Genomic DNA, 15,904 nt, shown 5'->3' with positions numbered 1-15,904 from the left:
TCCTGTACACGGCAGATATGCCCCAACCCCCCCCCCCCCCCCCCCTCCAGTACACCTCTTGCAATATGCTGATGACACCGCATTCCTCGCCCTCGCTCCTACCCTCCAACGGTCTCAACCTTGACCTTTTTGCTGCATGGTGTAACCAGTGGCTCCTGAAAATCCGTCCTTCCAAGACCCAGGCAATCGTCGTAGGTCGTATCACTCGCTCCTTCCGGCTCCTGGATTTCTCCCTTACTGTCTGCGCCCGTCCTGTCCGCCTCACCCCCACCCTCACCTACCTTGGCCTCACCATTGACCGTCACCTCACCTGGATCCCTCATCTCTGCTCCATCCAATCCAAAGCCCACAACCACCTCCGACTCCTCAAACTCCTCTCTGGCCGGACATGGGGGTTGCACCCCTCTACCATCCACCACACCTACGAATCCTTAATCCATCCCATCCTCTGTTATGCCAGTCCTGCCTGGATGTCTGCCCCCCCCCCCCAAAATTCTATAAGTCCCTCCAGATCCTTGAGCGTCATGCACTCCACCTCGCCATCTGTATACGCCTCCCGTACCCCACGCGGATCCTCTAAGACTTCATTCCTTTCCCCCATCTGCTCCTATTCCTCGAACATATCCGCATCCTCTACACCTCCCGCCGCCTTGAACCCCGTCACCCCCTGGTTGCTCCTCTCCTCTCCCCTGCCCCTGCCCCCTGCCACGTCTTCACTGTTGTGTCCCCCCTACCCTCCATCTCTACACCCTTCATCTCCTTTCCCAAGGTGGCTTCCATCAACTCCCCCTCCTGGATGATGCCCTCTCTCCCTCCATTTATCCCTCCTATCTTCTCTGATCCTCACCCCCCTCCTTTCCTCCGTCCTTTCCCTGGGCTCCCTCTTCCTCCCCCCTTCCATCCTGTGTTTTCTCCCTATCTCCTTTCTCCCCCCCCCCCCCCCCGAGTCCTTTTGTATTCCCCTCCTCTGCCTTCCCCACTCCCTGGCACGTCTGCTCAGCACCCCCTACTCCTCTTATGGATCCTCATCTTCCATTGGATCCTTTCCTCCTCCTCTCTTCACTTTTCCTCTCCTTCCCCCCTTTTTTTCCCGTCATCTGTCCAGTTTCCCCCCACCTGCTCTCGGCTGTGGTATGTCATATTTGTGCCAACTTTTTAGTGCAGTGTTTAAGTGAGTGTTCAGTGTTGTGCGTCTTTCCACAGTGTTGCGAACAGAAATCATGCTGTCGCTGGGTGTGCATTTTATATCTCTTGCGAACAGACACCAGACTGTCGCCGTGTTTTTTAATTGTCTATCTATTATTTTTCTGCTTCCTGTGTATTATATTAGCATCATTAACCCTGTGTTTTATGTTTTACGTTCCAGAATTTTCTGCCATTTTACCTTTAAGTCACCGATTTTATCGCCAACTGTTATTTTTTATTATCTTCATCTTTTTAAAACAAATTCTGTAGGCTGAAGGCGGCGTAATAAGCTGCTGCCAGCCCGCCCTCTTCAGGGGGAATCGAAACTCAATAAAGGGAAAAAAAAAGTGAAGAATGACTTCAATGATCACCAAGAAAGCATGACGCGTCTCGGAATTATTTCCATCTACATAAATCCAAGTACGAATTTCATGCTTCAGGAAAGTCATTCTTTACCTACTGTTTAACTTTTTGTGCTACCTAGCCAGGTTAACTGCATATCCACGCATATTTACTTACTCTATGTCTTCTTCCTTGTCACGTACAATTTCTAGCCTTTGAAGGGAGTCCCTTATTCTCCATTCTTTCTAGGAGTTCGCTCCATTTTCTTCTATAACCTAGAAATTTATCATTTCAACTAAACATTTTTAGTTCTCTCAAATCTTGATACCTTATTCCGTATTCTATTGTGCAACCCTTAACTCTTCTCAAGAATTTCATTTCTTGTTCCTGAATACGACTGTCTTGCTTTTTGGTAATCACCTAGGTCTCGCTTCCATAGAGCAGTGTGGGGACGAAAACAACAGTTTCGTAGAATTCTAGTATATTTCTTGTTTTCTTTTTTTAACGTTGCTGTTAATTGTTTCACACACTCGGCTGAATTTACTAGGCTTAATTTACATATCTTTGCTGTACACTTGCCACCTCACATCATAGGCAATTAAACTGGTTTATATGTTCTAAAAATATTCTGATCTGTCACTATTTTTGTTCTGATGCGTTCTTTCCTTGTGAAGGAAGTTCTGGTAGGTTTTACTGTTGACATCTGCATCTCAAATTTCGCACGTATTTGTTTCAATAACTAAATTCCTTTCTGAAGCTCCTCTTCTGTATCTGCTAGCATCACTGCATCGTCAACATGCATTAAGTTATTTAGAAGAGTTCTGTCTAGGTGTTTACCTTTTAGAAATTCTGTTTTCCGTATAGGCATTACTTTAAGCATGCAAATGCTGGACAGGGTTGGGCAGATACAGGAGCTTTGTCGTACTCCTTTCTAAGCTGGTATCTCATGAATAATTTTCCGGTTAAGTGATAATCGTGTGCTGATATAAACTTTTTATCGTATTTATTAGATGTTTCGGATATTACGAGTCGTCATCATCTTGTGAAGCTTCTTTTTGAAGATCAGTAAAAGCAATGTGTGTGTGTGTGTTTATTGATGTGTTAAAGAGCCCTCCTAAAGAATGCTACATGTTAGAAGAATGTTATAAAGGTGTACGTCATTAAAATTGTTTAATTACTTCTGAAAAAGTGCAACTAACAGCACTTTAAAAACTCGAAATGTAGCGGAAGATAAAAACAGAAACTGACAGTACTTTAAAAACTTGAAATGTAGGAGCAGACAAAAACAAAATCAGGAACTAACAACTGCAAACCAAAGTTGAGAACATAAAATTGTTCTACTCTTCGAGAAGAAGCTGTTTATATGAGTGTTCTGCAAAAGGCGTCACGTAGACAATGATTACCCCGACACCAGAACATTACTTCGGATCTTTTTTACTCGTCAGCAGCTCCGGGACATACGCCTATTTAATTTCTCCAGCGGTCGTGAGCCCTGCTCAATGCACAAAATCTCCACGTCTCCAATTCTTTTATCTCGCCAGCATATTTCGGGCTTTCTCAGTGGTCGCGTTTGGCAAATATTTTATAAACAAAGCGCTGCGAGCATTGCTTCACGGATTTCTAGTAGTGTCTTGTCCGCTGTAGTGCTTTGCTCAACGGAATTCTGTTTAAGGTCAATGCTTTCAAGAGTTTGTAAGAGCTCCCTGTTCTTTCTGATCTTCCACAACTCACTGTCAAATACTCATTGATCCCAGACTGATCTCTTTATCGGTCATTTTAGAAAATATTAAATTTGATTTTTGTCACCATGTAAGTATCGGTTTCCGATCGTTGTACTGCCGTCCGGTTGCTGATCGCAATAATCGTAATACAGAGTGGCCCAGGCGGAATGGTCAGCATTCAGGAGTATGACAGGAATGATCATTCGATGCAAAAAAACAATAGTAAATATGGTCTCTGAAACGGATACCATACGAACTGTGAGCACTTCCTCATCTTTGATAGTGTGAAACACATTTCTTCTACTGAAAATGTTCTCATAGCTCTTAATGTATGCATCTCTGTGTAACCTCCCCCTCACTTACCGACCTTAATGACAGTGAAAAATGAAACCGCGTGTACCTAATGGGAGTTTTGGAAAAGCAATCGTCACCGAAGTTAACCTGTCGGTAAAGAGGGAGGAAAGGGTTACATCTAAATGAAAGGAAATGTGCTAATGAAACTGGTGGAAATTAGTTTTGAAAAGGGGTAAAGTTAATAAAGAAAGTAAATGTGCGGCCGTTACGTTAACAATTAACTAGCGGTAATTAGATATTTGAGATTTGGGGGAAATCACGGTCGCCAGTCCTAAGGACAATTACTATAGTAACTGAAAAAGAAAGGTTATTACACATATAATTAACACTAGAAGCGTGGCAACTGAAGGTTGACACGTGTAGTGTGAAAACTGAAAGTTTGTCAGAAGTAATAAATTTCGCTACACTCTGACTTAATTTAGCAAAAGAATTAATAAAACCGGAAAATCGAAAGTTAATTTAGTGACTGAAGTTAATAGTGAGCTTTCTTTCTGACACATCGAAATCCAGTAAAATACGGTTAGTCTTGGACTACCTCAACAATCATTTCAAAAGCTACTTGAATCTACGCAATTTAGAAATAAGAGATTTAACTTTGAACTTGAATTAAATGATCCTGAACAATTAACAATAGTAAAATTTAGTACGTACCAAGCTGAGCTGCAGTCACAGGTAAGCTAAAATACGATAACAAAACTCGCACTCTTAATTTGTGCTTGTGTAATCTGAATATTGAAGCCAGCTATGAATACCTTTGAGATTAAAGCAGTGAAATGATGTTACTTTAATGCTGGCGTCTGAATTTCAACGATACTCGGGTTCATTCCGGAAAAGGAAGGGACCTTGCTTGGTAATGCAATTGGGACAATGAGCAACAAAGGTTCATGCTAAGTTGCTGTAATTTTGCGAGGCAAATGGAACAAGATTAAAAGCTGAGGTCTGCCATACAGTTCTAAAACTTTACGTGCTTCCAGTCTTCCTTGTTGGTTGATTGAAGGTTCGAAGCCGTCGATCGAGGAGGTGGCGACAGTCACTCATTGTCGGCCGTCGCTGTTGCAGAAGCTGGATGTTGGCGGGCCTTCTTCTCGACACGGTCACCAGACGAAACGGCTCTTGATGTGCGCTAGTTAATGTTTCCCGTCCGCGACACCATGTCAGAAACTATCATCGCAAGTCGAGCGCAATTACATGCTGCCAAACCCCGAAAGCGCGGCAACTCGCGGGAGCGTCACACAACACCTGCTCCACTCGCTACTCCAGCCAGACTCCTCCTGTTCTGCCCGCGCTCCACGCGGCAGAGTTAACACTACCAAAGATCCTACACACTTTGATTCTTCACACGACCCATCGATGTAATCGTTCGATAGCAGTTTTCCCTAGGCAAGACCCAGCGTAAAAATACAAATAATATTTACGAAACAAACCAATTATACATCGACATGAGTGCATAAATATATATATACAAACAGTAAAACAATTACAATATATAAAGAGACAGAAATGTCATATCTTGAGGTAACAAAACAAGGAAAAAAAATAATAGTACAATAGATGGAAATAGGAGGATATGCATTTCCGGCGTTACACGTGCCCCACATTGTCTGAGGATGTTCGTGTAACGTAAACAGACTCAGAAAATGTCCCAAAAAAAGAAACAGCGGAAATGCATACGCTCAAAACATGAACAAAATTTAGCATTCGTCTAATTAACCATAAATCAATTTTTTAGACCATAATAATTGAGTGGGGACACTCCTAATCTTATTCCACTCTGTCATCTTGCACAAAATAAAACAGGTTGACAACATATTAAAATTCATAGAGGATATAGAAAATGGTTTAGCTATTCCAAAATCATTAAAATTCGTAACACTATGAGAAATGGAATACTATTTGCAAAATTAATCAGAGTACATGGTCATAAAAACAGGTAGATCAAAATACGCAAGTTAATAATTAATTACATAGAATACACATTTTTACATAACCTTTTCATAATTAATATCTCGTCATGAGATTCCACTTAACGCTAAACAAGAAAATAATATTCAGTAGATCGAAAAAAACATAAATATTGACAGCAGAATTCTTTCACATCAGCTGTCCGGGAAGAAAAACTATTCCGCCTTTCGTACTCGCAAGTACAAAGAATGCCGACAGCGGCACAAGAGCCAACAGCGGCACAAGAGCCGACAGCGGCTCGCCTCGCCAGTATTGTTGCGCCCGCGTGTGCGGCACGCTTGATCTCACTCGCCCTTGTGACGGCGTTTCCAGAACGTCCGTTTCACTGAATTCTTTAGGAAAAACTCACTCCCGAGTAATCTCAAGGAGTCCCTTAATACTATCACAGTGGATAACTCAACACTGTCCATCATCACACGCATGTACTAGCCTGAAACTTAAAACAGCGTCTAAGTACATCGGCAATGACTAGTAAAACACATATTCATGAAATCTTACAGCTAGTTACAAAATCATATTTACGTTGCTTAATCTACTGTGACTCAGCTGAAAACTTAAATTAGCAACTTGGATTTTTCAATTGGTAAATAATCACTCTCTCTTAAATCATTTAGTCAAAATTAATTACTTATTAATTACAACTTCTTTAATGTCCTCTTGGTCAGTCAAAATCATGGCAATCTAGCAAATCTTAAATCTTACACTCTATATTTACATATTGTACAAATTACCCATTGTGTGGTATTAATCGATCCTAGGTTGGTACAATTTCAAATCTATTATATTTCGTATACCTAACAGCTTTCCAGAGCTTGGATACTCTAAGCAATAAGCATTTGTGTGAGGTATACCAATGACTTTATATGGTCCATTATAAACAAACTTAAATTTAGAGATTTCATTGTCTATCTCTCTCGATTTCTCATGAGCTTTTACAAGTACTAAGTCTCCGATCGCAAACTTAGCAAAACGCGCTTTAGCGTCATGACGACGTATGCGAGCATCGGCTTTAAGCTTCATTACTTCTCGCAAACGATCTTTTTTCACACCAATACTAATGTCAATCCGTGGAGGGAATTTGATTATCTCTTCCACTAAACTTTTACTTCTGTCATCCAACAGGATTTCCTCTGGAGAAAATCCCGTCGATTCATGTCTCAAGGTGTTCATAATTCTCTCAAATACTGCTACATATTTGCCCCATGCCCTATGGTTGTGATGGCAATAGGTACGGCACAGTCGGCCTAGCTCGCGCATATACCTCTCAGCGGGATTCCCAGCCGGACAATAAGCTGAAATATGGATCACCTCGACCCCATTACTTTCCAAGCCTTCATTCCACAACTTAGAAGTAAATTGTGCCCCATTGTCTGATAGAATCGCCTTGGGCTTACCAATATGAACAAAATAATCGTTCACAAGCTTGCTATAGACTGCTTTGGCTGTAGCTTTCCTAATCGGGTATAGTTTGATGAACTTGGAAAAAGCTTCTAGCACTACTAAAATGTAAGCAAAGTTTCCTGATGACTTGGGCAAAGGTCCGTACAAGTCCACGCACAGTAACTCAAAGGTGTCGTTAGGCCTTATACTTTGCATAGGACCACGACTCGTACAGTTGGTAACCTTCACCTTCTGACATAAATCGCAAGTTTTCACTCTGTCAGTAACTCGTTTTAACATGTTGTTGAAATGCACTACTTCACTCAGCTTTTCCGTACATTTCTTTGGTCCACAGTGACCATACGCCAAATGGTAGTAGTCTATTATTTCCGTGACGTATTTGCTGGGCCAGCATACCCGCCAAATATTACTATCTTCACCCTTACGTATGTACAAGATATGATCGTATATCTTGTAATACTTCCTTAATTTCTCTCCTTCTGGACTCTTTTCATCATATCGGGTTTTCACCATATTTAAACAACCATCCTCGTTCTGATGACGACGTAGATTCTTACAAATGTTCATTATTAATTTACGTCCCTCAACTTCTTTAAAATAGTACAATTTGACCACTCCATCTGCCTCATCTTTCAATAGACCTTGATTAGACTCGGGCAACCGCGACAGCGCATCCGCTACGCAATTGTCGGTCCCTTTTACGTAACAGATGTCATAGTTAAATTGCTGTAAATACAGCGACCACCTAGTCAGTCTTTCGTGAAGTAGTTTACAATCCTTCAGATAAGTGAGCGCCTTATGGTCCGTATGAATAATCACCTTACGGTCCCATAGGTAACCCTTGAACTTCTTGAATCCCCACACGATAGCGAGACACTCTTTCTCAGAAATCGTGTAGTTTCGCTCACTTTTTGATAAAGTTCGACTCGCGAACGCTATCGTCCGGTGTTCCTTATCCTCTCCTTTACCAACTTCTTGGAACACTTCTACCCCCACCCCGTAATTCGACGAATCCGTTCCCAGATGGAAGGGTAGCGATAAATCAGGATGAAATAGTATGTTAGATCTTAACAACTCGTCTTTTAATCTCTCGAAAGCGGTCTGACACCCGTCAGTCCACACAAACGGAACATTTTTGCGTAAGAGGTTATTCAAATTTTCATCATTAAACACTTGTCCTTTTACAAATTTACGGTAAAATCCTGTGAGCCCTAGAAAACTTTTTAACTGTTTCCTAGACTTGGGTGGAGGACAATTCTTTATTGCCTCTAGTTTCTCTGGGTCTTTCGTAATACCAGCAGTGGTAATTACATGCCCTAAAAATTTCAGTTCCTGCTTCACAAATTCGCATTTCTTTAGCTTTAGAGTCATTCCGCCACGGCGCAATGCTCTAAAAACTTCATCTAACAGGTCACAATGGTCATGCCAAGTGGCATTGGCCAACAATAGGTCGTCAACATATACAGTTAATCTTGAACTCAAAGCCGGTCCTAGCACTTTATCTAGGGCCCTGATGAACACGGACACAGATATATTAAGTCCAAACGGCAGTACTCTATACTGATAACACCTGCCCGCAAACAAGAAGGCGGGGTATGGCCTAGATTCTTCTTCGAGTTCTATTTGCCAGTAACTAGCTGTCAGATCGAGGCTAGTCATGAACTTAACGTCATGAAAACGTTGCAAAATCTCTTCCATACTCTCTGGTCTGTCTGTTTCACGTTGAACGACCCTATTCAACGTGCGTGCGTCAATCACAATACGCACACTACCATCCCGTTTTGCTACAATGACCAAACCGTTATTGTATGGACTTGTACTTCTTTCAATCACTCCCCATTCGATCATCTTATCTATCTCCCGTTGCACTGCTTCCTTTTTGGACAGCGGTATAGCATACGGTCTCACGAAGAATGGTTCGTGCGGAATTACATGCAACTTGCATTTATATCCTTCCACAAGACCCGGTTTGTCTGAAAACACACTCTTATTCCTCATTATTACTTCATACAGGCCTCGTCTTTGTTCGTGTGTTACGTTTGACACACCGTCTACAATACTTTCCAATTCACTTTCTACACTATTGTCAATGCCGAGATTCCTCACATTACAGTAGTTCAAATTCATACCTACGTCAATACCATTCGGCCAGTTAACAATGTGTATAGGCTGGTATTGCCTATGCACACCGTCTCCTGCCTCGTCAAAACTAACTACTATTGTTTTATCTTGGGACGTACATGTCAACGTTTTGCTTTCGCAGTTAATCACTGCACGGTACTTTAACAGCCAATCTAACCCGATAATTACTTCCGTAGTTAAGTCTGGCACGACGACAAACTCTTGTTCAAATCGTGCCCCACATATCTCGAAGTTGACAAAAATCTGTTTTGTGACCGGTTTACTGGCCTTCCCAGTAGCACCGATAATTTTCACTCCTGTTACTGGCATAACTACGATGCCAGGCCTGTCTTTCAGTAACTCAAATATTTTCCCAGATACAGCACTCAATTCTGCACCGGTGTCAATCAACACGTTTAGTTGTAGGTCGTGCATATTATCAGACACTACTATCTGTCTACACTTGTCCTCGACTGTTTCTTTATTTTCCCACAGTAAATCCTCGTCTATATCCAGGTCATTCCAGAAAAAACCATCCGGCTTTGATCCTAAATCCGGCTTATCTGGCGGCTTTTTCAGCCTCTGTTCACATACAGTTTTAATTTCAACACGTTTGTCCTGAGGCTTAGTCTGTAGCTCCGCCTCCAATACCGAAACCTTTTCCTGTAACTCGTCAACTAGCGAGCGTTGCTTTGCTATCAATTCACTAATTGTCACCTTCGTTGATTCCTCTTTAATCAGATTGATCTCATCTGCCAATCTACCTGGAGGAATGTGCCCAGCCGCATCTGAAATTACTTCCTCTGGATCTGCGCAACCCACACTGCTACCGTCTGACCGCATAACGTCAGCTCTAACCTCATACACGCTGAAATCTATGTGCTTTTCTACCAATTGTGTCCGGCTATCACTAAAATTTTCGTAATCTTTCCCCTTAATACTCTCGCAATGTTTAAACTGGAGGTTTGCGTCGGATGGGTCGGCTACTTCTACCACTATAACTTTCGGTAAAGTCTGCCGGTTAGGGCCAGAACTTTCCGTTACTCCTTCAACATCTAACTCCTGCGGGACGAAACACGACGAATCTTGCTCGTGCTGCCCATTAACATCAACTATTTCTGGTAAAGTCTGCCGGTTAGGGCCAGAACTTTCAATCACTTCACAAATACTATCTTCCTGTGGGACGAGACGCGGCAAATACTGCACGCGCTCCCCATAAACACTTCTCCCATACAGACCCCTATAATCTTTTAGTTCGTCGTATAAGCGACCGAACTGCCTTAACCAGACCTCATCCCTCTCTGCATCCCCTCGCTCGATGACGGACGTTTTATCCGACATCTGATCTTCTCTCAACAATTGCGAATCATTCTTAAACTCAATCTCCAGTTCCGCTGTGGGTATTACAGCTGGCACCTTACAATCGATTTCCGGAACACTACTTAAATTGTTCTCACTGACAGTGAATGTACCTTCTACTGCCGTGTATACAGCTGATCTACTACTTGTGGGCGCACTCCTTTCTCTTAACACTGGCACACTCTCCCGCCGTTGATTATTCCACACGGAATTTTCATAACGACGACACCTGGGTTTTCTCCTGTTATTGGGCCGCCAAAATTTCTCCACGCCTGGTCGGCCCCTCACCGGCGCGGCTAATGGTTTCCCTGTCTCGTCCCAGCAGATACGCTCCCCGGATGCTGCTGAGGCGGCTGATCACACCCTCTGGCGTTATTACTATTCTGTGAAGCCCGTATCACGTTAGTATGATACTGGTTTCCGTCATTCCTGTTATTATTTGCATTGTACCGATTGTTATTACGGTCCGAACAATTATTGTTATTGCTGCCATGGTTGCGGTATGCATTATTCCCGTGGTTATCGTTGTTGTGGTTGCTGTGGTACCCGTTGTTGTTACCACGGCCTCTGCCACTGTCGCGATTATTGCGCCAATAGTCCTCGTCCTCAACTCTTCCCAGGAAATCATTGATTGTCCTGTGATTGCTCCCTACGTAGCGTTTTGTATCATCTGGAAGCTTTTTGTAGAGTTCCCAGACTATTTCGGATTCCGAGCGGCGGTCACGCAAATATTCCAACTTGCGGATCCAGCCCTCACAAAACTCCATCATCGAACCGCGCGAATTCGCATCGAAAGGCCTCGATACGACAAATTCGCGCCAGACACTTTGCTGTTTTCGCTCTGACCAGTATTCAGCCAGAAACAAATTTTTAAATTCGTCAAAAGTCAGGTCCGTAATGTTGAGGTTTAGGCCCCAACGCTTGGCATCACCAGCCAACACATCAATAACCGCATTAATTATTCTCTCATTAGTCCATGATCTGGGTAAAACTCTTTCACAATTTTTAATGAAATCCGTCGGGTGTATACCGCCTTTTTTCAAGGGGTCGAACCGCTCCTCTTTCGTCAACAACTCCGAACTATGTGCACAGATTGGCACATAGCTCTGTTTTTCGTCAAGTTTCCTTTCTAATTCCGACACCCTCGTAATCACTTGGCAAGTGGTTGTCGCAAGCGTTTCCACTTCCCTCTTTTTCTCTTCGCAGGTGTTAGCCTGCTTCGTCACTTTGGTATCTACTTCGGATACTAAAGCCTTTAAAGTTTCCACCTTCTGTTGATCCTCTTTTCTCACTAATTGAATTTGTTCCGTCACCTTATTCTCGATGATCGGAGCAACTGCGTCTCCTACACTTTTCTCGATTCTGCTAATTTCGGAATCAAAACGAGTAATTATGCTCGCAATTTCCGCCTGAACGCCTATCATTTCCTGTTTAAGGTTACCGATTTCGGTATTAATCACGACGATATCGTCTTTGATTTTATCAACTTTTGTGTTAACAACTTCTACATTGTTGTTAACAACATTAATAGCTTTGTTCTGATTGTCTAGCATTCGTTCAATTTTTTCAGACTGAGCTACTTGCTTGGCAGCCTGAGCTGCTTGCTCGGCAGCCTGAGCTTCTTGCTTGGCAGCCTGATCTTTAATTTCTGCCGATTGACTCTTGATTTCGTTAATCAAAACATTCAATAATTCAGTTAAATTCCCGGAAACCACCGGTTTTACTTCCGTAGCGGCTTCCTCTTTAATTGTCCCCCCGTATTCGTCATCAAGGGATTCAGATTTGATTTTCACTTCCGATTCCGAAACATTTTCTACAGTCTGGAATTCCATTTCTGCTCTTTGTTGCGTTTCGGCGGTCGCATCTTTCATGCTAGCCGCCTGCCCCGGAACAATGGGTACCGCTGTGCGCGTTTCCCACTGTTCGACCGATTGTTCCGTATCTAAGTCTACCAAATTTTGGTAATTGTTGCCTTCACTCATTTTAATAATTTTCAATATAAATGCAAAATCTCAACTCTAATTAGGATTCCTCACACGAATATTCTCGCTGACGTATCGACCATTTCGTAACCAGTACTTTCTTACGAGATTTGCACAATGCAAAATTCGTGTCCAGAACAACCTCAAATTTGAAGATTGTCCTGTCACGGTCGCCACGTGTAACCTCCCCCTCACTTACCGACCTTAATGACAGTGAAAAATGAAACCGCGTGTACCTAATGGGAGTTTTGGAAAAGCAATCGTCACCGAAGTTAACCTGTCGGTAAAGAGGGAGGAAAGGGTTACATCTAAATGAAAGGAAATGTGCTAATGAAACTGGTGGAAATTAGTTTTGAAAAGGGGTAAAGTTAATAAAGAAAGTAAATGTGCGGCCGTTACGTTAACAATTAACTAGCGGTAATTAGATATTTGAGATTTGGGGGAAATCACGGTCGCCAGTCCTAAGGACAATTACTATAGTAACTGAAAAAGAAAGGTTATTACACATATAATTAACACTAGAAGCGTGGCAACTGAAGGTTGACACGTGTAGTGTGAAAACTGAAAGTTTGTCAGAAGTAATAAATTTCGCTACACTCTGACTTAATTTAGCAAAAGAATTAATAAAACCGGAAAATCGAAAGTTAATTTAGTGACTGAAGTTAATAGTGAGCTTTCTTTCTGACACATCGAAATCCAGTAAAATACGGTTAGTCTTGGACTACCTCAACAATCATTTCAAAAGCTACTTGAATCTACGCAATTTAGAAATAAGAGATTTAACTTTGAACTTGAATTAAATGATCCTGAACAATTAACAATAGTAAAATTTAGTACGTACCAAGCTGAGCTGCAGTCACAGGTAAGCTAAAATACGATAACAAAACTCGCACTCTTAATTTGTGCTTGTGTAATCTGAATATTGAAGCCAGCTATGAATACCTTTGAGATTAAAGCAGTGAAATGATGTTACTTTAATGCTGGCGTCTGAATTTCAACGATACTCGGGTTCATTCCGGAAAAGGAAGGGACCTTGCTTGGTAATGCAATTGGGACAATGAGCAACAAAGGTTCATGCTAAGTTGCTGTAATTTTGCGAGGCAAATGGAACAAGATTAAAAGCTGAGGTCTGCCATACAGTTCTAAAACTTTACGTGCTTCCAGTCTTCCTTGTTGGTTGATTGAAGGTTCGAAGCCGTCGATCGAGGAGGTGGCGACAGTCACTCATTGTCGGCCGTCGCTGTTGCAGAAGCTGGATGTTGGCGGGCCTTCTTCTCGACACGGTCACCAGACGAAACGGCTCTTGATGTGCGCTAGTTAATGTTTCCCGTCCGCGACACCATGTCAGAAACTATCATCGCAAGTCGAGCGCAATTACATGCTGCCAAACCCCGAAAGCGCGGCAACTCGCGGGAGCGTCACACAACACCTGCTCCACTCGCTACTCCAGCCAGACTCCTCCTGTTCTGCCCGCGCTCCACGCGGCAGAGTTAACACTACCAAAGATCCTACACACTTTGATTCTTCACACGACCCATCGATGTAATCGTTCGATAGCAGTTTTCCCTAGGCAAGACCCAGCGTAAAAATACAAATAATATTTACGAAACAAACCAATTATACATCGACATGAGTGCATAAATATATATATACAAACAGTAAAACAATTACAATATATAAAGAGACAGAAATGTCATATCTTGAGGTAACAAAACAAGGAAAAAAAATAATAGTACAATAGATGGAAATAGGAGGATATGCATTTCCGGCGTTACATCTGAATCAAGTTTACTAGACATTTTTTTCTTGTCACGGTTCATACTACCTCCTCCAAAAACATGGAAAGCAAAGAGCTAGCAGTAGAAGACAATTGTTTCAGGGCATCTAAGATGAAGAAGTGCTCATAGCTGTTAATGGACGCATTTTAGATCCCATGTTGAACTAGTCTGTTTTGCTTCGAATGATCGCTCCTATCATATACCTGAATAATGACCATTCCTCCTGGGACGCCGTTGTGTCCTCTTATTGGTGGCAACCTTGATGGCTTAGCTTCAACTGTACCGTAAAGAGTAGAAAGGCATTCTTGTCATGTAACAATACTTGACGTTCGTTTCTTCAATTTTTTACTAAACCTGGTGCCAAATATTTGTTCCATCTTCGGCTTCATAGTTGGCGAATCTCTCATTGCGTCTCAGTTTTGTGCAGTCATCAAATTTCCAACACTTGACCGGTGTTTCTCTCCTTCAGATGCTTAAAATATTCTGTTTTTTCAACGTAGATGACCAGCCCACTCTTTCTGGACGACTTTCCGTTTCGACAAAGGTGCTAAACCTGAACACTAAATGGAAATCTGCATCTGGTCCGATATGGGCAAATCTGTCTATAGCGTGAAATAAAACGGAAAGGCTAACTGAAAATGAATTACACTCTAAGGCAAGCGCTTAAAGGTCGCTGCAGTTGCTAAACACTAATAAATGCCTGACATCGTAAATTATATAAATTTTAACAAGATTGTTCCTTCAAGCAATGGAATGCTGGATGTGATAGTATTTGAAATACTGAAAGCAGAACTTTGGAATGCTTTACGAAAATTGATTCAATTTGTTACTTAAAATAAGAACTTATGTACGTAACATGTTAAAAAGAATGCAATAAAACTTAAACACCCATGTCGGACACCCATTTATTTACGAAGGTTCGGGTGCAACCATTAACTCTATCTAAAATTATATACTTCTGTCGGGAAGACAACTATAGAATTTTTGTGCACCAGGCAGCCAACGTCGTCTTAAAAAACCGCGCTTTGCCTCGATACGTTCTATGGTAACATTCTCACTGCCATGCGTTGTATTTTCAACTGCCCCTTGAGCTATGCAACCCCTTCGTCGCGCTTGGCCGCCAGCTTGCCGCCCCGCGCCTAGCAGCTGCCTGTCTTGACATCCTGGTTTCTTGTGTGTTCCAGCCCACCATCTTCGGCACCGTCGCCTCGGACCAGACGCCAAAGGATGGCTCCAGCAGAAGGGTGAGTACCTCAAGCTTTTATCACGACACTTCGTGCCTGCATCATTACAAGAAAGTCTACGGATTTGGAGCTCCAGCTAAGTGAAATGTCGGGTAGACCTGTATCTTGGTGCAAGTCTTTTGAGTTGACGCCACTTCGGCTACCCAGCTTTTCGTTCGAAACTCTGACTCCAGGGCATGTATTCTCAGGTTGCTGCGAAGGCGGCGCTGTTGTCGAGTTCCACTAAATAACGAAGAAACAAATCATTTCATATGACATGAAACGGCTTTTTTTGAAAGCAGCTTTTCTTCACCGAAAAACCACTAATACGTCAAAATTTTCAAATTTCGGCTGGAAACTTCCTGCCAAGTTGAAACTGTATGGCGGGTCGGGACCCGAACCCGGTACTTTGCCTTTCGCGGACAGTGATCTTACCGACTAAGATATCCAGGCACGAGATTTGATCCTCCGTCACT

The 15,904-nt window shown here is 42.4% G+C and overlaps 1 protein-coding gene across 1 annotated transcript in view; it reads left to right on the top strand.

Annotated features, from left to right (window-relative positions):
* The window catches only part of LOC124598913, a 732,917-nt gene extending 717,384 nt beyond the window's left edge, over window positions 1-15,533 (top strand). Inside the window, exon 7 of the mRNA XM_047136035.1 lies at window positions 15,390-15,533. Within this exon, the coding sequence (XP_046991991.1) occupies window positions 15,390-15,533 (144 nt within the window). The remainder of the gene's footprint in view (window positions 1-15,389) is intronic.
* Window positions 15,534-15,904: the final 371 nt, after the last annotated feature.

The sequence above is a fragment of the Schistocerca americana genome, chromosome 1 (assembly GCF_021461395.2).
Source record: "Schistocerca americana isolate TAMUIC-IGC-003095 chromosome 1, iqSchAmer2.1, whole genome shotgun sequence".
NCBI lineage: Eukaryota > Metazoa > Arthropoda > Insecta > Orthoptera > Acrididae > Schistocerca > Schistocerca americana.
The sequence above is the reverse complement of the archived record's forward strand: the minus strand, read 5'-3'. Positions and strand labels throughout refer to the sequence as shown.